The sequence below is a fragment of the Cydia pomonella genome, chromosome 27 (assembly GCF_033807575.1).
Source record: "Cydia pomonella isolate Wapato2018A chromosome 27, ilCydPomo1, whole genome shotgun sequence".
In the NCBI taxonomy this organism is placed as follows: domain Eukaryota; kingdom Metazoa; phylum Arthropoda; class Insecta; order Lepidoptera; family Tortricidae; genus Cydia; species Cydia pomonella.
In genome coordinates, this window is record NC_084729.1 from 8,518,317 (window position 1) to 8,542,809 (window position 24,493).

A 24,493-nucleotide genomic window follows, 5' to 3' on the forward strand; every position below is an offset into this window, starting at 1 on the left:
AGTACAGTCAACACTCTGCTTTAGCCTTTTCTTATCACGACCTACTTTTCCTTTCCTACAAAATTCGTCCCCCAAAACCCAAACCAAAAATTGTCCTCCAGCGCAATTTTAGTCGGCTTGATACCGTTAAGCTTCGTGAAGATGCCTGTGAAATTGATTGGGGCGTGATCGCTGATGCTAGCTCTGTAGATGACAAAGTGGCGATTTTTAATTCCCTCCTCATTCAACTTTACGATACTCATGCTCCAATTCGACCTGTAAAAATTAAACATCTGCCAGCTCCCTGGCTGTCCGATGAAATTAGGGCTTTAATCGCAAAGAAGAATTTAGCTAAGTGTAAGTTTAAATTGAAACCCACGGACAGGAACAAAGCCAAATACCACGGTTTACGTAATCGCTGTAGTACGGTGTGCCGTGACGCACAGCGGCACCATATTCATGAGTCAGTGGTAAAGGGTGAGCCAGCTAAAATCTGGAAATTTCTCAAGTCCTATGGAGTTGGTAAATCTAGCAGTACTTCAGTTCCTAATGATTTTGATATCGACCTCCTAAATTTGCACTTTTCTTCGCCTGCTCTCTTTAGCGGTCCAGTTAAGGCTGAAACTCTTACTCGTCTTTCTTCTTCTCCAACACCAGGATTTCCTCCCTTTTCTTTTACGCCGGTCACTAATAGCGATGTCGAGAAGAATATCCGGAACATCTCCTCGAATGCCGTTGGTGTCGACTGTGTGGGCCGTAACATGATCATTCCGCTTCTTGACCTTCTTGTCCCTATAATTACCAGCATCTTTAACTCTTCCATTTCTTCTTCTTCTTTCCCTAACATTTGGAAAGATGCTGATGTAATTCCCATTCCTAAAAAATCTAATCCGTCTTCTTTCCCTGACTTTAGGCCTATTTCTATCTTGCCATTTCTTTCCAAAGTCTTAGAGCGTCTAGTGCACTATCAACTTACTTCGTTTTTAAATAGAAACTCCCTCCTTAATCCATTTCAGTCTGGTTTCAGATCTGGTTGCAGTACGGTCTCCGCTCTAGTTAAAATTACTGACGACATCCGTTCAGGAATGGATAACGGGAAGCTAACGATACTGACATTGCTTGATTTCACCAACGCATTTAATACTGTAAACTTCGATATACTATTAGGGGTGCTAAGTACTCTCAATATATCTCCTGCGGCGTCTGGGTGGTTTCGCAGTTACTTGGAAGGTCGTCGGCAACGTATTAAAATAGATGACGTTCGTTCATCGTGGTGCAACACGCTAGCTGGCGTCCCGCAGGGTGGCGTGTTGTCTCCCCTTCTCTTTTCTATTTTTATTAATTCTATTTCTCTTAACCTCCTTTCTTCTTATCATTTGTATGCCGACGATCTCCAAATTTATTCTCAGTGCCCAATTGCTGATCTACCTTCTCTGATCCTTACCACCAATTCTGATTTGGAACGCATTTTATACTGGAGTTCTTGCTATGGAATTAGAGTTAATCCTACGAAGACCCAAACTATTATTATTGGTAGCCCTAAGAACATAGCTAAGGTGAACTTTGAGAGTCTGCCCCCTATATTATTCGATGGGGTTCATATCCCGTACTCGTCCCAAGTAAAGAATCTGGGCGTGATTATGGATCGTACTCTTTCTTGGGGTCCGCAACTTAATGAAGTTGGTCGTAAAATTTTTGCCGCTGTGGGATCTCTTAGGCGTCTCCGCAACTTTCTACCACTTTCAACTAAAACTGCGTTGGCTCAATCGCTTCTTCTTCCTATTTTAGACTATGCCGACATCTCTTATCTCGATCTGTCCGAAGAGCAATTGAACAAGGTTGAACGGCTTCAAAATGTGTGCATTCGCTTCATTTTTGGGCTACGGAAATTTGATCATGTCTCCAGATTCCGGTCACAGCTCAGGTGGTTACCGATCCGTTTCCGACGTAATACTCATATTCTGTCTCTACTCTATAGCACTCTATTTATTCCCAATACTCCTGAATACCTTAAAAAGCGGTTTAGTTTTCTTACGTCTGTCAGGTGTTCTCAGAATCTCCTTCTTGCTCCTCCTCGTTCGTCTACTAAATTCTACCTCAAATCCTTCACTTTCCAGTCTGTAAGGTTGTGGAATGCTTTGCCCATTGACATAAGACGTGCTCAATCCCTACCCATTTTTAAAACACGTTTAAAAGAACACTATTTATCTCTCTCTTAGTCATGCTCCATACACTCATATCTTTTTCTTACCTGGTCGTTATTTTTCTCTTGCTTGATTACTCATTATGTATTTATGTATTTTGTGTAGATATATGTAGTGTATTATTGTTGCCTATATAATATATGTAGTTTATGTAGTTTATTTCTCATTGTTTGTAGTTTCTATTTACTTATTTTATAAACTTTATACTTATGTGGTTTTGCACTGCCCAATAACTTTATTTCTAGCCACTGAATCGCTATCTGAAGGTTGTCTGGAAGAGATCGCTTTTTAGCGATAAGTCCGCCTGTTGTTACCTACTTACTTATGTCCTTTTTTTTGTTTGTAACATGTATGTTTCTTTGTAGTGCACAATAAAGTATTTTATTATTATTATTCTCTTTATTCATTTAATGTCTTAGATTAGGATTTTTTATAATATGGATATAAAAGTAAAATATAAAAACACTTACAAAACAATACAGAAAATATAAACACATTATAAAAAAACCTAACCTAGGGTGCCGCCAGCAGCGGGGCAAGGCCCAAGCTGCCGGTGGTCAGGGCCGCAGAGAGAGGAACCGCCGCACTATCCGCGCCGTGCTCAAGATCACCGCCTTCTGCATCTGACCCTTGATCCAACCACCTAGCGAGAGTCTCTCAAGGTGTTGTTCGAGACTCTTCGCTATGAGACCGTTCGCTGAAACGACTATCGGGACAATGATCGTCGAATCAACATCCCACATGGCGGTTATCTCGTGAGCCAAGTCTAGGTACTTACTGGATTTGTCCTTCTCGGCTTTCACGAGATTCTCGTCATGGGGGATGGTGATGTCGACGAGCACGGCCCGGCGTTGCGATCGATCTATTATCACGATGTCAGGCTTATTGGCTACAATATCGGGTGTTCCAGAAAGTATAAGCACAAGATCTAAATGATATATAATAACTATTTTTTGTAAATTTCAAGTGATATATTGGTTAATCCAAAATTTTAACTTATTTCGAAACAAATACAGGTACCATATTTTGGACAACGTCAATTGTAAGCCAAAGATCGCACCTTGGATCGAACGGTCGACATAAGCTTCAGCACAGATTTATTTCCGATGACTTTAGAGGCTTTCGACCAGTTTCTCTTGAAAGCGTCTATGGAATCTGCAGGCTTAGTGTTTTTTCGGAGATATGCCTTAGTCAGAGCCCAAAAAGTCTCGATTGGCCTGGCTTCCGGGCAGTTCGGCGGATTCATTTCCTTAGGCACATAATCGACTCGGTTGTCTCTATACCACGATAACGTAGCCTTGAAGTAGTGCACCGATGCCAAATCTGGCCAAAATAAAACAGGACCATCATGCTCACGGATCATAGGCAATAAGCGGCGATTCAAGCATTCCTTGATGTAGGTATCGGCTTTCATTGTTTGTGTGGTGACGAATGGCTTGGACAACTTCCCGCACTCGCAGATTGCCTGCCAAACCATTGCTTTTTTGCTGAATTTTTCGATGAAAATCGATTTTTCGGCATTATCGACTTCCTGATTTTTTCGTACAGTGTAAAACTGGTCACCTGGAAGCATTTTATAGTCGAATTTGATGTAGGTTTCATCATCCATAATAACACATGCAGATTTTCGGCACAAAAGGCTATCATAAAACTTTCTCGCCCTTGGTTTCACGCATGCGGCCTGTTTAGTGCTCCGCTTCGGTTTTTTCTGCTTCTTAAAGGTCTTCAAACCGATTCTTGCCTTGGCACGTTGGACATTACTAGCCGATGTTTTTAGTTTTTTGGCCACATCCCTAACCGACAAATCTTTTTTTCTGCGAAACATCTGTGCAATCTTACGGTCCAGATTTCGGTCCACAGGCCCCTTTTTTCGGCCACTTTTAGGTGCATCGTAAAAGGTGAAATCATTACCATACTTTTTAATAGCTGTACGTACGGCTCCGATGCTAACTCCTTCAGAAATCGCCAACGCTTTTAAAGTGATGTTGGGTATCGTACACCATTTGTGCACAATCTGTTTTCGCCTTTCTGGAGAAATGCCCCGCATTTTGAGTATTTTGCACAAAATATTTACGTAGAATGCAAATATACATTGGTAATGAAACGACTGACAATTCCATATCTTTTTTAAATTTCAGCCAGTATAAAAAAACAAAAAGGCCGCACTGCAAAGACGTGCTTATACTTTCTGGAACACCCGATAGTCCTGTCAGTGATAATAGATCGATCCCAATAGAGCGTGGCACGACCATTTTCGAGAACTGGCGCAGGTGAGTACTTGTAGTACGGTACTTCGCGGTCCACAAGGCCGTATAGAAGAGCAAGTTGCTGGTGAATAATCCTGGCTACGAGATTATGTCTGTGCAAGTACTCGCCGTTAGCAAGATGAGAACAACCGGAAATGATATGCCTGAGTGACTCACCGGGACGGCGGCATGCCCGACAAATGTCGACCGTACCGTCCTTCAGGATATATTTCCGATAGTTGTTCGTCATCATAACTTCGTCCGCAATTGCACAGGCAAAACCCTCGGTTTCTCCGAAGAGGTCCCCAAATCGTAACCAGTTCACCGACGCGAGCAGGTCTACGTCGGATCCCGTTAGGGCCTTGTAGAACCGCCCGTGTAGCACCTTACTCTCCCATGCCGCCCTGCGATCCGCAGTACTTAGTACCACAGGTTTGCGCCAGTTCTCGTTTGCCAAGGAGAGCGGCGTGAGGTTCCTGTCTACTGCCACCACATCACGATGCATCCCACACTCGTTGTTAAGGAAATAATTCCTGAGATTGCACACCTCGCGGTTGTGGAGATCTTTGGCGTTTAGGAAGCCTCGACCTCCACACTTCCGTGGGATGTACAATCTCATAATTGACGAGCGTGGGTGCAGCATACGGTGTGTGGTGAGCAGTAGTCGGACCCTCCGGTCCAGGGCGTCCAGTTCGGTCTGAGTCCACCTTAGTATGCCAAAGGAGTATGTGAGTAAGGGCATTACCCAGGCGTTGAAGGAGCGCACTTTGTTGCCTCCTGACAAAAGACTGTTAAGGACTTTTGTGAGCCGACTAAAAAAGCGCTCCTTCACCGACTGTCTAATACCCTCGTCCTCAATACCCAACGACTGTGACATACCAAGGTATTTGTAGGTTTCTGATTCAGAGATAGATCTGAAAGACATTGCCTCAGATAGTTGTAAATTTGTTGAATTTACAACCTTCCCCCGCTGTACATGCATAACCGCACATTTATCGACACCAAACTCCATGTTGATGGCACTACTGAAAACTTCGGTGGTTTTCAGTAGCTCCAACAAGTCTTGGCTATTTGGTGCAAATAATTTGAGGTCATCCATGTACAGAAGGTGAGAAATGACTTCACCCTCTCTCCGAAGCCGGCAACCTAGTCCCGAATCCTTCAGCAGGGTGCTGAGGGGATTCAGAGCTAGGCAGAACCACAGGGGACTCAGACTATCACCCTGGAATATTCCTCGCTCAATCCTTATAAAATCCTGCGGGCCAGGGCGGTCATCCCCACCTCCTGGTTGACGAAGGACTGTGGTCCACTGCCTCATACACGCGCTTAGGAAGGCTCTTAAAGCTGTATCAACTTTATACAGCTCTAAGACCCTCCCCAGCCATGAGTGAGGCACCGAATCATAGGCCTTCTTGTAGTCAATCCAAGCGGCAGAGAGGGCCCCCTTATTCCGCCGGATTTGTTGGCAAATGGTCATGTCTATGAGGAGGAGCTCTTTAGTACCACGGGACCCAACCCTACATCCATTTTGAGCGGAGGCCAAAATGTTGTTTGCGACAATGTGCGCGTTTATTTTTGATCTCAAAATGGATGTAAGGAGCTTGTAGAGTGTAGGCAAGCACGTGATGGGTCTGTAGTTCTTTGCTTCCGTGGTACTACCGGACTTATAGAGCAGGAAGGTGACACCAGTTGTTAAGGAAGGTGGGAGAGAACCAAGCTCGAGGGCTTGTTGAAATTGTGCTGCCAAGCGTGAGTGCGAGCATCGGAACCATTTTAGCCAGAAGTTGTGCAATCCATCCGGCCCAGGGCTTTTCCAGTTCTGGGCCGTGCGGATGGCACAACTTACGTCATCGGGGCTGATGGTAATTGCCCCCATTGGTTCAATAAACTCGCACTCACGCTCGACAACACTCATCCAATCCCCCTCGGTGTGTTCGACAGGCACTGACCAGATGCTACGCCAGAAATCAGTCATGGCAGTAGCATCCGGCGACCGCGTGTCGGACGCCCGAAGGTTGGTTTCCTCCCACTTTCGGTATACCTTCCTTTGATCACTCTGAAAAAGACGATTCTGCTGGAATCGATCCACACGCTTTCTGTAGCGGCGAATACGGTTTGCCCATGCATACACTTTCTGCTTAAGAAAGTCGATGCGCTCCGTGAGATTGGCAATATAGTCGCGGGGCTCAATACCCGTCCCCGCGAACGCCTGATTCACAAAACGCATTACTCGGGGGCGGTGGTTGCCCCCCCTGAAGCAGATCAGCTTTGCAATGAGAGTCCTAAACGAGTTGATACGTCGCTCGATCCGTATTTGCCATGCGGGGGCACCTCCGGCGCTCCTAGGTGCACGTTCAGCGTCCGGAAACTTGACTCGTGCAACACGGCACGCCGCGATGGCTCCGCAATACATGATCGCGTGCGTATCATCTAAATCTTTACTAGTCCGCAGATATGGCTCTAGTAAAGCGTTTAGGGCTCCCATTAGCGCTAGATTGCGTTTATTCATAGGCAAACGTGGTAATCGTGGCCTAGTGTTGGGTGTGGACCGATACTGCGTAATCACCTCTTCCAGAGTCCTCCTCAGTTGCTCATTGGCAGATGTACTCACGCTCTGACTCGCAAAGTCCCCCTCATCGGTACTGAAATCAACCCGCGGCGCCCCCGATGCCAGGTCGGGTGCGGGCATCGGATCCGGCGACGTGGCGGGCAGATCTCGCACCGAGGAGGAGTCCGCGCGAGCAGAGAGAGCCTCCTGGCGAAACCGATCAAGTGTCGCGTCATCCAACCGCTTTAGCCGCTGAATGACGCGCACCTGATCCGATAATCGTTGTTCCGATACGATGATGGTAGGTTCAAGAGCCTGAAACAGAGGAAGTATTCTTGAGCGATACGCGGATAGCTGTGTTCCCCCCTCTGTAGCCCCATAGTAGGCGCGCATGACGTTCTCATTCATGGATTGAGACCATCGCATGCGACGCACTACACCACCGGCAGCGGGAGCCGTGGGCGGGGCAGGATGTCCCGCACTCGTCGCTCGACTCGCTGGTGTCGGGCGCGGTGGCAAATTCATCGCCCGACGACGATTGCGAGGAGACGGACGAGGCGGGCGGTGGTGGGCGTGCGTTGAGTGTACTTGTAGACGCTTTTTGACGCGCTTTACTTCTTGTTAGCATCTTTTCATCTTCCCTGTCATTGTCGTGTATGTTGGCAAATTCTTTGCATTAATGCGTATTGCGGTCACTATCCCTTTGCACGGTGGCGCATTAAAGTGAGGGTAAGTTTTCCCACAAAATTTGTACAAAGTAGGTGTAAAAAGCCAATAAATTACATATTTTATCAAAAATAACAGGAAAAATGTGTAAAAACACGTCTGACGTTGACTGCGTCATTTTTTTTTTTTTTTTTTTTTTATTATTATTATTATGTCTTACCAGCATTAGGCGTACAAAATTTGTTTTGTGTTGGTAATTTTAACAATAAATTGCATGCTTAAATCTTACCTTATTCTAAACACTATACAATTTTTAGTATTGCATTAAATTAATGTATTGTCTCTTTTATATTCGTCAATGGAGTAATACGCTTTGTTTGATAAGAATGCAAAATTTCTTAAAAAGTCTTATGTTTTCTGTATTTAAAATGGCATTGGGTAAAATATTGAAATTTTTTGAAGCCATTCCAAAAACACTTTTAATAATGCCGTTTTAAATGAGATGGCATTGCTAATCTTCCCTTGTTGACGTACACTATTAAAGTTTTGGAATATTTTTTTATTTTGCTTAACATAGCATGCGATTTCATAAATATATAGGCACTATACTTCGCCATTTTATCCTTTCACACCACTATATTTGGTACATGACTGCAACTAAAATTAGAAATAGAGATCTAATACTTCAGATTAGTATGGGACTATGTGGGACGCCGAATGTTCCATTACAAATATTACAATCAATCGATTGGGACGATGGTGTAAAGATCTTATCCATATGTAATCCAGTCATTAGTAAATGTATGTGTCAACGAACATCGCCGGTTCGGAAACCGGACAACATGAGTGCTGTCTGCCAACCGAGGGACTATTTGATAAAATGACCAATTGCTATATATCAGTAACCAGCATCCTAAAAATAACTTCCTAATTTTTTTATATACTACGTCGGTGGCAAACAAGCATACGGCCCGCCTGATGGTAAGCAATCTCCGTAGCCTATGTACGCCTGCAACTACAGAGGAGTTACATGCGTGTTGCCGACCCTAACAACCCGTCCTCCCCTCGTTGAGCTCTGGCAACCTTACTCACCGGCAGGAACACAACACTATGAGTAGGGTCTAGTGTTATTTGGCTGCGGTTTTCTGTAAGGTAGAGGTATTTCCCCAGTTGGGCTCTGCTTTAGATTTGGAATGACATCCGCTGTGCTGTGCCCTACCACACAAAGCGAGATGACATTCACAATGCCCATACCTTTCTTGTGGTCGTAGTTTAAGGACGTACCCGGGTCCATTATTAATGATTGCAGTAATACTTAATATCCTCGCCTCTTAAGGTTTAGGGCGGTTTCAGACTACCTTATTTTTCTGCGCGTAACCGGCCATTTCTACCGTGCGAGCTTACACGCGCGTTACTTTTCCCTACATTTGGTCTAACGAGCTTTCACGCGCGTACGCGTGCGCTCGTCTGAAAACGCCCTTAATGTGCATTACAATGTATACTCCATTTCGATCTAATTAAAACATTTGATAAACCAAATAAAAAAAGTATTTCGTTAGTTTCATTGCTTTCTAAAACAAACGAAATTCATCCCTTTTTACTATACAAAGAGGTTCAAATAAAAAAAAGAGAGAGAATGTTGTAGTTACTTTTGAGGGGGGGATTTAAATCTTCTCGGGTCAGAGGTGTAGGGTTACAGCCAGTGTAGCTGTATTTGACGTCCATAAGCGCATTGTAATATGCACTTGAATAATAAACTATCTTTATCTTTGATGCTTATCTTATACCTACTTGCTAAGCGGAATTAGGTACACCTATTAGTAATTAGGGATGCTGAATTAAGGTGTACCTATCAAACATATTCACTGCCAGTGACCCGCAGCGACGTAAAGTTTTTCCCCTGCTACTTGCTACGCTCGTAGTGCGTAGCTCGCGTAGTGAATATATTAATGTTTAATACTCTCTGTAGGACAACGATTGCAATTTTTAAGCTTCTACTCCTATACCTCCACTCCTATACTCCTATAAGTATACTTAGTAGTATACTTGTTTTATTGTTGTTTTTCACTGCCCAATAGCTTATTTCTTGCCACCGGTTCGCTATCTGAAGGTTGTCTAGAAGAGATCGCTTTATAGCGATAAGTCCGCCTGTTGTTACCTACTAATTTAAGTCCTGTCTTTGTTTGTAATATGAGCTTATCTTTAGTAGTGCACAATAAAGAATTTTATTATTATTATTTAATACTCCATCTATAGGTAAGTAATCTATGAATTAGGGGCTTTGGGATTCTTTAGGGGTCCCGCGTTCTTGCACATTCAATAAAGGGAAAGAAACACTTTAAGAATGCATGGACTTTTGGGAGTTTGATAGTTTGTTTTTAGTTCGCAAGTTTTAGAGAATTCTAAACCTCTTTAATGTTGCAAAGAATACAGCTGCACTTGTATTTTCAAACTAACGTGAACTGTACCCCTAGTGTAAATAAATTCGATTTCGAAACGTGACGTACGCGTTTGCGTTTAGTCTCATTTTGTATGTGATTTAGAAAGAGCGCGCCAAGCGGGACGTTTTGGCAACTCAAAATCCTATACAAAATGAGACTTAACGCAAACGCGTTCGTCACGTTATGATGTCGATTGAATTTACACTAGGGGTACTGGTAACCACAGAACAAACTAAAGGGGTTACCTACTTTGATACGTGGGTAAATATTTATGGCTGGTATTTAACTGTTTTTTTTTTATACTACGTCGGTGGCAAACACCGCCTGATGGTAAGCAGTTTCCGTAACCAATTGACGCCTGCAAGTCCAGAGGAGTTACATGCGCGTTGCCGACCCTAACACTCCGCATCCTCGTTGAGCTCTGGTAACCTTACTCGCCAGCAGGAACACAACACTATGAGTAGGGTCTAGTGTTATTTTGCTGCGGTTTTCTGTAAGGTGGAGGTACTTCCCAAGTTGGGCTCTGCTCTAGATAAATAAAATAAATAAATATTATAGGACATTATTACACAAATTGACTAAGTCCCACAGTAACGCGCAATACGCACATGTAACAACTCTGGAGTTGCAGGCGTCCATATGCTACGAAGACTGCTTACCATCAGGCGTGCCGTATGCTTGTTTGCCACCAACGTACGATAAAATAAAAAAGACAAACCAAAATATACCAACAACAAAATATAGCAACATATCAACTACAGAAAAAAAAACTATATCAAACACTTAAGTGTGAGGCCTGAGTGGACGTTCGAGTTGGGCGTGCAGCGGGGCGTGCGGCGTGCATGTTAAACAAATGCAAACGTATAGGAGCGGCCTTAGTGCACGCTGCTCACATCACTTGTGAGCCCGACGCCACGCTGCACGCCCCGCCGAACGCTCCGCTTCGAGCGTCCACTCAGGCCGCTCCTATACCTTTGCATTTGTTTAACATGCACGCTGCACGCGCCGGCCCGCTGCACGCCCAACTCGAGCGTCCACAAGGGAGATTACTAGAAATTACCTATTCTTTAAGTATGTGATTTCAGCTACCTAAACACTAATTATCATAAAACACTAAGCATTATACGTTTCATAACTCATACCTCTGATAAAAACCCAACAAATTGCCGAATGACATTACAAAAATGAGATATCATCTTCAATGAATAAAATTGCGATAACGCCGACTCACACTTTGCCAATTTCTCCATCAATTTCCCGCCATAAGTGATACCTGTCGATAATACGTTTTACTGCCTGCAAATAGTGCATTTCATCCCCCTAACTATAGATTATAGGTGTGGATATGTATGTGTGCGTAGGGGAAGCGTAATAACGTCATATCGATGGCGTATAGTTTGCTTTTGAAACTTCTCTGACGTATTTTTATCCCAGGTCTAGAATGTACGGGATAAAAATTGAAATCACGACCAAAACCTCTGTAATTTAAAAAATATCATGCATAAGCAAAAAAAAATTATATATAAAATTGTAAACAGTTATTCAAAATTGCTTATAGTTGTCATCTTTTCTGAATTATTTATCTCACTGCACCCACATTCGAGAATTTCTGTTTTGCCCTATGGTTGACTGGTAGAAGATGCCTTCAGGCATCAAATCCACCATTTGTACTTATTTTTATTGTGCAATGAAGTTTCAATAAATAAGCATTACTCGTATTTAGCTTACTATTCGTCGATTAATGTCATGATATGACGATTTATTTTTTGACGACCTGTCTGGCCTAGTGGGTGCCTATGAAGCCCATGGTCCCGGGTTCAAATCCTTGGCCATTTATTTGTGTTGATACATAATAGACAAACCATACGGAAACTTGGCTTTATTCAGCTAAAAATACAGCGTATAAAGTAATGACAGAAACAGACATCAATGTAATAATCACTCCATGGAAACGACCATAGAGATACACATCATGTGTGATGAATATAATTTTTTATTCCTGAATCATAGGTGTTTTCTATGTATTTAAGTATTTATAAGATAGATAGAATACATAGAATACTCTTTATTGGCACACCTCAGTAAAAGATGCAGCATAAATATTTATACAGGATATATATCGTTGTCTAAGTACCCACAACACAAAACTTATCGAGCTTGCTGTGGGACTTAGCCCATTTGTGAAATAATGTCGCATAATATTTAATTATTATTTATATTAATTTGATTATATAAATAGATATATAGGTAACTTCATTTATATGTATTTTGAGTAAAAGCGAAAGAATCAAATATTTTTCCGTGTTGACTTTTTGTTGTAAAGTTCGTTGGAAAACTCATTCAAATGTCAACCGTATTGTTATGCAATAAGTTCCAAATTCAGACGGGGATAACCCCCTCCCTCACCCCCTCCTCAATTCTCCGACCACAATATCCCCGCAACTCACGCGTGATATTTCAAGTATTTTTTCCCAATTAACATTTTCCACCCTCACTATTGCTTTCCGCAAAATCTATTTCTTCATCCCCTCGATTGCACCCTAGCGATGATCGCCTAACAAGGGTGGAACGCACAGACATTTATTATATAAATAGACTTCGCATGTGCCGTCAAAGAATTTTAGTTCTTTGCTATACTAGAGGTGTCTCAATAATCCCTTGTACTACATGACAATACATTGACGATCAGTTTGGCCTAGTGGGTAGTGACCCCGCCTACGAAGCCGATGGTCCCGGGTTCAAATCCTGGTAAGGGCATTTATTCGTGTGATGAGCGTGGATATTTGTTCCTGAGTCATGGGTGTTTTCTATGTATTTAAGTATTTATAAATATTTATATATTATATATATCGTTGTCTAAGTACCCTCAACACAAGCCTTATTGAGCTTACTGTGGGACTTAGTCAATTTGTCTAATAATGTCCTATAATATTTATTTATTTTATTTGTTTATTATTTTATTTTAATACAATACAAATCGGCGATAAATATGGTTTATAGCAGTGGTTCCTAATGGGAGTAATTACCCTCGTAGGGGTAAAACTGGTATTTTACGGGGGTAATAAGCTCAATTAAATATTACAAAAATTACACCTGTAAGAAAGAAAATTTTTAATTATTGGAAGGAGGGGTAAAATCGGGTTCCCTAGTTAGTCATAGGGGTGGCAGAACTGAAAACGATAAGAACCACTGGTTTATAATAAATTTACTCATGGCAAATCTGACCAATCCATGTTACATCCATTTTTTTCGATGATATACCTTAAGATCCACAACGCAGGCTTCATCATTTTACAGAAAGCTTATCCACCTTAATACATACTCTTTATTATTATTTATTATTTATTTATTGGAAAACCAACAGCACGTGAAACATATTAATAATATATATAACAATCGGAGGTCAATTATAGGTTCTCACAGTTAGAAATTTCATAGACAACTTCACTAAGTAAGTATACATAGTTTACGATTCTGCGTAGACTAGGCGAGTACATAGAATTAGTCTTGCAATACAGCGAGGAAATGCTGCCAGTATTTTATTTTAAGTTTGGTATTATTTATTTTTAGATTTCGGTTTTAAGTTTTATAGTGTATTCTACAAATTGTATAGTAATGTTAATCGAAATAAATTATTAGTAAATTCCTGAAAAAAAAAAAAAAAAAGTAAAAACTATTGAAGACAAAAATCATTACAGACAAAATAGAAAGGTCAAGCTCACTCAAAGAATTTAAGCGTCAAAGTACGGCATATAGACTGTGTATTTATATTAAACACATCAATATCGTGCTCACACATCATCACACAATACAGAAAACAATACAATAGATACAGCAAATTCAAAAATAAGTAAACAACACTATTAATATGTGTTGTGAGGTATAATATGTACAGTCTGCAAAACTGCTAAACCAATAGTAGTACACAAGGTTTTTTTCTATCCTTAGCGAGACGAATATGTACCTAATGAATTGCTCTCCTCAAAATTCGCGGTATATAATTGGCTGCCCTAGAGAACCGCTGTATAGCCCATCACAAAAATGCATTTAAAAAATCTAGGTCTCTATATGTTTTTGCATGTAAAAAATACGCAAGTATAACGGGTTGGCACTGATTGACTATCACGTTATCTTTTCGCGGATTAGCAAAGTAATATTTTTGTTTTAATTATCTAGAAACAGTAGCTACAATGTAATCGGTTGAATAAGTCATAGTGGGTGCGCTTGGATGTCTACTTAAATATGTCTGTGCTACAATAAATGAGCCGAATGGTACCGCTGAGACCTTATAAATCTCACTTTTTACTAATAATCTTAGTTTTAGTAATAAATGTAGCAAACGTACTATTCATTTAACTTTATTTTTGTCTCTTATTTAGGGACCCGGGACTTTGGACCCGGGTACGTCCTTAAACTACGTCCAAAAGAGAGGTATGGACATTGTGAATGTTATCTCGCTTTGTGGTAGGGCACAGCCACAGCACAGCGGTTGTCATTCCAGATCAAGAGCAGAGCCCAACTGGGCAAGTACCTCCACCTTACAGAAAACCGCAGCCAAATAACACTAGACCCTACTCATAGTGTTGTGTTCCTGCCGGTGAGTAAGGTTGCCGGAGCTCAACGCGGGGGGGGGGGGGGTTTAGGGTCAGCAACGCGCATGTAACTCCTCTGAAGTTGCAGGCGTAAATAGGCTACGGAGACTGCTTACCATCAGGCGGGCCGTATGCTTGTTTGCCACCGACGTAGTATAAAAAAAAAAGTTTCGTAGGTTAGTTTTCTCTCACTCTCACTGCGCTAAAAGTAAGCGTGAGTAAGTGAGTGAGTGAGTCTTCATAATATCTGTCCTCTCTATCTCTAAAGGTACTTAATTTTATTTTTAGGTTTTAGTTTTCATTTCATAATAGTATTATATAATTTAGTTACTTTTATTTAATTTTATTGTAATAAAAATACGATTATTAAATAATATAATGAATACTCATCAAAAACGGAGCTATGAAATAGCGTTATTTTACTTTAAAATTATAAACCCGCTAAAGCAATAACATAAAATCATAGATTCCCTTTCGGCTGAATGCTCCGCGTCGAAATGCCAAAATCCGCGCTAATTATCGCCGAAATATTCGTCTATCCCAAACAAATGCTCTCGCTAATTGCAATCAAACATTCTCTCATTAATCATTCTTGTTTCTAAAAGAGTTTAAGGACCAATTAGTAGTTTATTATACTAAACGTTTAACAAATGGGCATTCTTACGGAAAGTTAAATAACATTTGTCACCACACCAACTGATAAAGGCTCTTGTTTAAAAACTGGTGAGAAAGTTGCATTTTATCCACATGTGGGGCAAAGTAAACTGATGCAAATTTTGAGTTGTTTCCTTATGTTGGCTGGCAGAATTGACTTTAAAATAATGATTTGGATGAGAAATATTGAATGACGTGCATTTGGATTTGATATAACAAATAACTATTATAAAGGGCCAACGCAAAATTGTAGGTAGATCCTTTATTGAATTTTTACACATTTAATCAAAAGCAATAAATAAATAAATAAATATTAATGGACATTATTACACAAATCGACTAAGTCCCACAGTAAGCTCAATAAGGCTTGTGTTGAGGGTACTTAGACAACGATATATATAATATATAAATATTTATAAATACTTAAATACATAGAAAACACCCATGACTCAGGAACAAAATTTAATATCCATGCTCATCACACGAATAAATGCCCTTACCAGGATTTGAACCCGGGACCATCAGCTTCGTAGCCAGGGTCACTACCCACTAGGCCAAACCGGTCGTCAAAATAGTCATAAAAAAAAATCACACGAACACTAGGCTATATTTTTAAGTACAGAATTCAATCAATTCCCTCAATTTTTAAAATTGGTTCGATAAAAAAATCCTTCCTCGAATCCTTGTGACAGTAACTGCGAAATTGCATGGATAAATTATAAATTAAATTATTGATAAAGTCGGCATGCAGTTTTACAACTGAAGGTATACCCCATTTCATTTACCATGGCGGGACATCTGAAACTGCACAAAGAGAACCACAATGTAAAAGATAAAATAAAGATAAAGATAAAATTCCTTTATTGTAAGAACTGTGTACATTTAGATGTTGTGGGTAAAATAAAGTCCAATAGCTTGCCCATTTCGGACGTACAATAATAACTTAAAACTAGTCAAATATACTAAAAGTACTAAAACATTGACGACAATACTATTTCAAAATAATTTTAACCATTTATACAGATAAAATATTCATTTACACAATAGAAACTTTTTATGATGATTGATTTAACAATTTCTTTACGAGCTCCGAGCTCTGCTTTTCAAATCTAGCGTGTTGTCAAATAATAACACAAAGGGATCAAGACTGGACAGTTACATGTAAGACACGACGCCACAAAAAAAACATTACCGGGTATCTTTTGTTGTCACTACTCGTATTGTTTACGCCTACTTACCGTCTTTAGTGGAATCCTGACATGGTAAATGAAATGGGGTATTGGGAGCGTGCACGACTGTCACGCAACCTAGTGTCCGCAAGTCTAGGGGAAAACGTCAATTCACTACATCTTATAAAACTACTCCAAAACTAAAAACTACTGAACGGATTTTCATACGACTTTCATCTATCAATAGAGTGATTCTTGAGGAAGGCTTAAGTATATAATTTGTTAAGGTTTTGTGTAAATTGTTTGAAATATAACGAAGTTGTCGGAAAAAATCACGCTGGCTAGGAGCTTTAATCGAAAACGCTGCCTAATCCGTTTGAGCTATAACAACACAATGTATGTTGGAGTTGTTTCTCATTCATAGGTCTATAAAAAAATCCGCGATGTTAAATGTCTATCTTTTAAGGATAACTTACTATACATATTCGTAACTTCTAGAAAAAGATCACGTAATACGTGGCATTTGCAAAGCTATTTACATGGATACATTATTAACAATTATCAAAATAAATACGTTAGTTATATTAAGCATTTCATACAGCTTACAATGGTCCCTTACCCCATACAATTTAAATGAATATTTCAGGAGTAAACGTAAATCAAAGTTTCATTTCGAGCCATATAATTGTACGGAATGTTAAAGACGCTATCCGCAGTTAGTTCAAATTTTTACCACCTTATGCGCTGGGATCGCTTTACTTACCCCCACCATGCACTTCGCACTGTCCCAATGTTACTTACTTCCATTTCGAAACTTGTCTTTATCGAAGCACGGCGGCTCGTTATTAGAACGGATAACGTTGGGTATTTGATTATCCGTCGGTCGGTGTGCAACAATTTGCTAATTAGTAATTTACCGAATTAACTAACGGAAGAATTCGATGCATTAATGTAAAGCATCGCCACTATAAGTATTACTAATATTATGCTTTGCTGTTCAATTGGCTACTTGACGGTTTTTTGTAAATAATGTCAATCGATCTTAATTTTCCTGAGGATCAAATGTCTATGTAGGAGTCATGGCATTAAACAACACAAAGGTCAGAAATGAGAGTTAAAGTCTGACGCTCGCACTCGACGATTGAAACATCTCTAACAAAATTATATTGTAATGTGACATCAGACATCACATTACATTAGTCTCTCCTAAATGTATGGAAGATCAAGAAAATTGCTTTTTTGACCCTGGAATATTGCGTTTATGTATATAGTTGTCGTACAATTTATTTTTCAATAAAATGTAAGGAATCGAACCCTACCATTTTCGTTTTTCTTTATAAAAGTTGGATTTTTTTTTTGTGGTTTAGGAACCTTGTATTTTTTATAATCTCAATATATCTTTTTAAATTCCACTTTTTTATAATGAATGGCTTATTTTCCATCCATTCAGCTAAATTTTGTTATAATATTCAACATGTGTCAAGTACCCAATGTATCGCCAGTATAACTAGTATAGTTTTCATAATCATAATTCAATATAATCGTTAGAAATAATTATAATTGTTAGAAATTAATATATTTAAACAAAGAGTGGTAACTGAATAAGTCCATACAGCCGTTTCCATACCACAACGCGAGTTATTTCGTAGTCGACATCTAGCGTCAAGTAGTTGATTTATCAGTACTGCTTCTTGACAGTAGATGTCGCGACGAACGAAAACTCTACGATACAACTACGAAATTCGAACGATATCGAATACGAAATAACTCGCGTTTTGCCCGTTTTGGTAAGAAAACTGATGTACGAAATTACCACTCTTTCTTTATATTTCTCTATGGTATAATGATCGTTCGATCGATCGATCGCATTCGTTGCATTGCGATGCAATTATTTTAAAAAGTAATACTATCCTTCATGGTTCATTTCATTCGGTTGTTTTTTTTTTTATGCCGCCATGTTGAAAATTGTGCTTCCTGTACGTCCGGTGTTGCAATTATTTGATTACAATCTTCAACAGTAAAGTTAAAACAGCGTTCGTTCGGATTTTTATAATATTTAAATTGGCCACTTTTTGACAGACTTCAAGTTTTCGAAGAAAGTTGTTCGTGCGTCGGAAAATTTGTTTTTATACATATATTAAGGGGAAAGGAGACTACCAGTTATCCGTATAAACGTAGTCCCCATTTTCCTCCCTTTATATTAACATTAATAATAAACAAAATTTCAGCCTATATACGTCTCACTGCTGGGCACAGGCCTCCTCTCATCCGCGAGAGGGTTTGGGCTATAGTCCCCACGCCGGCCCAATGCTTGTTGGAGACATCACATACATCTTTGAATTTATTCGCCAATGTGTGCAGGTTTCCTCACGAGGTTTTCCTTCACCCAAAAGCTAGTGGTACAATATCAAATATAAACATTAACATTATGGAAAATATTTTTATGCAATTTGACGTAACGCGAAATACAAATTCCATAGCGAAAAACAAATTCCATACTTACAACATTTTAAATACATACTCCGAAGTCTACAATAAGGGAAGCGAAGGCGGAAAGTCGTGCAGAATGGAGAGCCTTAGTACTCAAAACAACGACCTCATGCGGGCGCGACCCTCGGTCAGGAAACGAGGAAGAATAAGAAGATCTTATGGCCTCTCCAAACGTCACCATAATTCCATGCGATATGCAATACATTGCAGCATTTGATCGATCGATTGAATTCGTTGCTCCAGCAAATATCTAAAATCATATGCCATTTGTTGCGCCGTCTGTAGAAGCCTTGACCAGTGGGGCGACACTCCTCCTTTCGGCTTTTCCCGGCTCCGTACGCCTCAACATTGTTCCGAGCTATTATTAAGGTTGGCACAACTTGACGTCCCTGTACGTGCACGACCACAGATAAGATAATGACTTGAATTTTGACAACCCTAAATAGCCGAAAGGGATAGTGCCATACAATAGAAAGGGACAGCGTAATTCGTTCCTGAATCGATGTCGAACTTCGGTTTTGTAGCAAGTGTCATTTTTGTACTTAAGTATTGTCTGTTTGTCCCCAGATGAGGCGTTGGGCGAGGCGGCGTGGCTGAGCGCGATGGAAGGCAGCTATCTCGTTCTCGCCGCGCTGCTCATCGCGGCGCGCGCGCAGAATACCAGAAGTAAGTTCAGACCAAGGACCCGTTTTGTAGAACTGAATGAGGCTGAGGGAAAGGATACGATTGATTCTCCATACAATTTTGGCTTTTTCATACATTATACCTGATCAGATTTCGATGTTTCCTATGAAAAAAACCAAAAAAAATTTTTTTTACTTTTTTTTTTACAAGTTTTATATTAGTACATGTTCCGATACTTAGCTTAATCTAGATTTGTTTTAGATTATTGGCCAAGACGAGCAGGCTATAATTTAAATTTATTAATTACATGCTTAGTTTTTCTTTACTATATTATGGATTTATTATGACTTAAATCTAACAAGGCAAGTAAAAGTACCTCGATTTGGCAAGTAGCATCGAGTCCTGCATTTAAGGCCAGGTGGACGACATACTGTATATTATATAAATGGTTGCCTAAGTCTTAAATGTGCAAATGGTCTCGCCGGATGATCAGCGCTGACCTTCAGGTCAGCATTATACTGAGGCGAGCCCATTTCGTGGTAAACTATTTCAATATGTTTTAATCTTTTTTTGTAATATATATATATACTTCTGTAGGGCTAAGATGGTCGACTCTTTATCATTTGTCACCATTCCTGTCACGTTCTGACAAGTATGTAAGCGCGAAAGTGACAGGTATAGTGACAAATAAAAATGCAACCATGCTGCCACCGCTGTATGTAAATTAAGTTTTACCACGAAATAAATGATTTATGATTATGAAGTACCCACAACACAAGTATTATTGAGGTTACTGTGGGACTTAGTCAACTTGTGCAATAATGTCCTATAATATTTATTTATTTAGGCCCCCAGCGCCAAGGCTCGGAAACCGGTTAAACTTCCAAACCGTTATTATGTACTTGGCGCAAAACCTTTTATTTTCGGTTTCGTTCGTAATACCGTTATTTTTAAACCGGTTTTTAGGAGAACATTTCCATAAAGTTATTGTCAGATTAACCGGTTAAGAACAATAAAAACCGGTTGCTTCCTATGTCGGTGTTTCTGTTTACGCGGCACACCGCCGGGCCAGCCGTATTTAGGTTACAATAAAGTTCTTAAAACGTTCGCGTTGTAATGAAAGTTCGGAGTAAAACCGAAATAAACCGGTATTTACCGCTATTCTTAAAACCGATTCCAAGCCTTGCCAAGCGCTCTTGTTTACATAACTTCTTATTTAATCACACTTAATTCTACTACTTTTATTTTAATAATTATCTGATGTAGCGTACAAAAACAAGTTTATGAAAATCATCCTGCTCACATCCACCTCAATCTACCTACGTTCTTCACAAAGACTATCGAGCGATGACGTCACCGCCGCCATCTTGGCCGGAAGCGCCGCCGGCGACCGGAAGCCGTGTAAACGCGCTAGTGTTGCCAGTACGTGTCGGTATTATGTTGTTTTGTTATTAGGCCGTTTCCGGTGTAGTTTTTGGTCCGGGAAATGATTTCAGGGTTTCACACATCTCACTTTTCTATTACGTTTATTTTTATGAGCGTTAAGCGTCAATTTGGCCTTATGGCACTTTATATGTCAATCATATGTAGTGTTCTGTTTGTGATTTTTTATCTATTACACAAAGTGCTATCCCGGAAAATAAGCAACGATATCAACAGCAATGAAACGAGTGTATAGATCTTGTCACCAAAATGGTTAATTCCGCTTAGCAAATTTAACAGTAGTTAGTAGTTAAGGTTTTTAGTAGAAAAATTTAGACTAATATTATCACTCCACAAACTGTCAAATCGTATGGGTTACCATGGCAACATACTAATAATATTAGACTTATACCGTTCGAGAAATGGGGCCCCAGAACGGATCGTATACGGGTAGGTTTTTGAAGTGAAAACTTCATTAGGCGCGTTGTGTTAGTGGGGTTTTTTGAGATGGGGAAAAAACATTGAACTCGCTACACTGTTACCATAACCGTAACCGACATCTCTGTATATAAGTATGTAAGTACATAGATACACATGCATGTTGGCATTTTTTGAGATAGGATTCAGGTTTTCACTTCTGTTGGCACTCCAGGCTGCGTAGCCAACGTTACAATCGTTAACGCTCCGTTAACGACCTTCAAACCTTCAAGAAAAGAGCATCTCAAAGCCGGCAACGCACTTACAACCCCTCTGGTGTTGCAGGTGTCCATGGGCGGCGGTAATCGCTTACCATCAGGTGATCCGTCTGCTCATTTGCCTCCTCTACCATAAAAAAAAGCATAGCGTAGTTATCTCTCTCTCTCTATCACTCCTCCATATTAGTGCGACTGTGACAGTTGCGTTTCGTTCGCCACGGAGCGTGAACGATAAGCACGTTGGCTATGCGGGCAGAAGTGCCACTGTTTTTAGAGTTCCGTACCAAAAAGGTACAAAAGTAACCACCCTGTGCGACTCTACCTTTTCACATTTACTACTTCAGTTTTTCCTATTGTTCAATCAGCTGCAAAGAAAAGGTATCCCTGCATAGAAGTTAGTATGCAAAGGTGCTAAGCTAATAGTATTGCTGACTGCACCTACGAGCGAGACGATCTGCCAGTAATATCAAATCTTTAAATCAAGTTAAGATTGTTATAGCTCGAATATGGTTACTAGACAATTACTCGGCGTTAAATAAGTTAAACAAAATGGCGGCCGGCGCCTCACTTCCGTTGGCGGCCATATTTATTATTTCCGGATTGTCTGTCTCACGCTAGAGAAGATAAGGGGTCCTGATATAATGTAGATTAAATACTTTTACTGTACCTAATGGCCTAAGATCCGTTATATAGGATCTACCCACATCTGAGATTTTATTTGATTCTAACCAGTGACGGGCAAGGCTCGGAAACCGGTTCAATTTCCAAACCGTTATCATGTACTTGGCGCAAAATCTTTTAATTTCGGTTTCGTTCGTAAAACCGTTTTTTAGGAGAAAATTTCCATAAAGTTCTTGTCAGATTACCCGGTTTAGAAAAATAAAAACCGATTTCTTCCTATGTAGGTTTCTTTGTTTACGCAGTACACTACCGGGCCGGACGGCCGTCTCGTCGCTTGTCGAATAAACCGGTTTATTTAGGTTACAATAAAAATCTTAAAACGTTCGCGTTCTTATGAAAGTTTGGAGTAAAACCGTAATAAACCGGTATTTACCGCTATTTTTAAAACCGGTCCCGAGCCTTGGTGGGGGGAAACTGCAGCGTTCGGGCGTTCTCGGCTCCGGCTCAGCATTGCTACGAGCATTTATTAGGGTTGCCAGAACTTGACGTTCCTTTGCGTGGACAACCACAGATAAGATAATCACTTGAATTTTGACAACCCTTAAACAGCCTAAAGGGATAGAAAGGGACAACATGATTCGTCCTTGAATCGCTGTCAAAGTTCGGTTTTGTGGGAAGTTTCCTTTCTGTACGATAGTACTATTATTTATTCTGCGATCCAACCAAAAATTACAGATAAAACATACAACATGATAAAATGCGCATGAATTAAGGGACTGGGTAAGGAAATTATAGTAATATAAAATACTGTCAAAATGTTCATTTTTAAAAACACCTTTATTAATTGCCATCTGTTCATAACATCCCCAATACTTAATAACAAGCTATAGTCTGTCAAGCAAAATATGTCAGTAGCAATGTACAGCAAAGTGAAGCAGGGCAACACTCAAAAAGCAGTATTGCGTTGATCTTGATAGCTTGATCTTGATAGTATGATGAAAATGTAAGTAATAGTGTTTTCGTTTTCTTTCTGTGAAAGAACCATACTAGTGTCCAGTAGAACTGACACAAGAGACCATCATGTTCTCGCTTGATTGTATTATTTTAGTTTTGGACATTTAGAGACCTTATACACCTCTAAGATTTTATTTTATTTTCAAGTTTATATATTTTTTAAGGTCCGACCGAGAACGCTTTTTTTGTCTCGGCCGAGACCGAGACCGAGACCGAGATTTAATGGGATTCTCGGCCGAGACCGAGACCGAGACCGAGAATTTATAAAATAGAGAAAAAATACGAATTTTGCACTAAAAATGTTTTTATAATCGAAATTCGACGATTTATCAGAAAAAAGTTATCATAATCAATTCCTAGCGCTATTAAACAGTATTTTTAGGGTTCTGTAGCCATAATGGCAAAAATCGAACCCTTGTAGTTACGTCATGCATGTCCTATGTCTGTCGGTCTGTGCGTATGTCACAGCCATTTTACTCAAAAACTATACGGTATATTTTATAACCAAAGTTGGAACGTAGGTGTACATGTATTATGTAAGTCGCTTCTTAGTTTCGAAAAAATAATGTAAAATATATTTTCAAATATATACTCCGTATAAATGTAACAAAAAGTAAAAAAAAAAATCATGTGGCTCATCATTAGATAGGTCTTTAAAAATACAGAAAGGTTGCTAAAACGTTTTTTTTATTAAATAAATACTTTTGACAATAATCGATTTAAAAAAAAATTGTATGATCCCCTCTAACTTTTGAACCGGGAGAGCAAAGCCATTAAAAAAATTCTAAATAAGCAAATAATTTTTCAGGATAATTATTTTGAATATGGAAGAGTTATAAAAAAACTGATCTTCTTATTAAAACGACAAAAGTGCCACTAACATACGCTCTTTTGCTTGTATGGCTTTTTTGTATTATATGAAGGTACGGAACCTTCCCTTATGCGTGGTCCGACACGCACTTGGCCGGTTTTTCAGTACGGATATGCACAAAAAGAGGTAAAGTAACAATAATCAAAATAAAGAGTTCTATATTGTAACCCAAAATATCCGCCACAGGTGTCGTTTTGTACTTACCTACTGCTTTGCTTTTTCCCTTTGACACAAATATATTTAGTATCAAAATATCC

General features: G+C 39.8%; 1 protein-coding gene across 1 annotated transcript in view; it reads left to right on the top strand.

The window, feature by feature from the left end:
• The window catches only part of LOC133532593 (limbic system-associated membrane protein-like), a 135,377-nt gene that overhangs the window by 89,350 nt on the left and 21,534 nt on the right, over positions 1-24,493 (top strand). The window contains exon 2 of the mRNA XM_061871339.1: positions 19,557-19,655. Coding sequence (XP_061727323.1) covers positions 19,592-19,655 — 64 coding nt within the window. The 5' untranslated portion in view covers positions 19,557-19,591. The remainder of the gene's footprint in view (positions 1-19,556; positions 19,656-24,493) is intronic.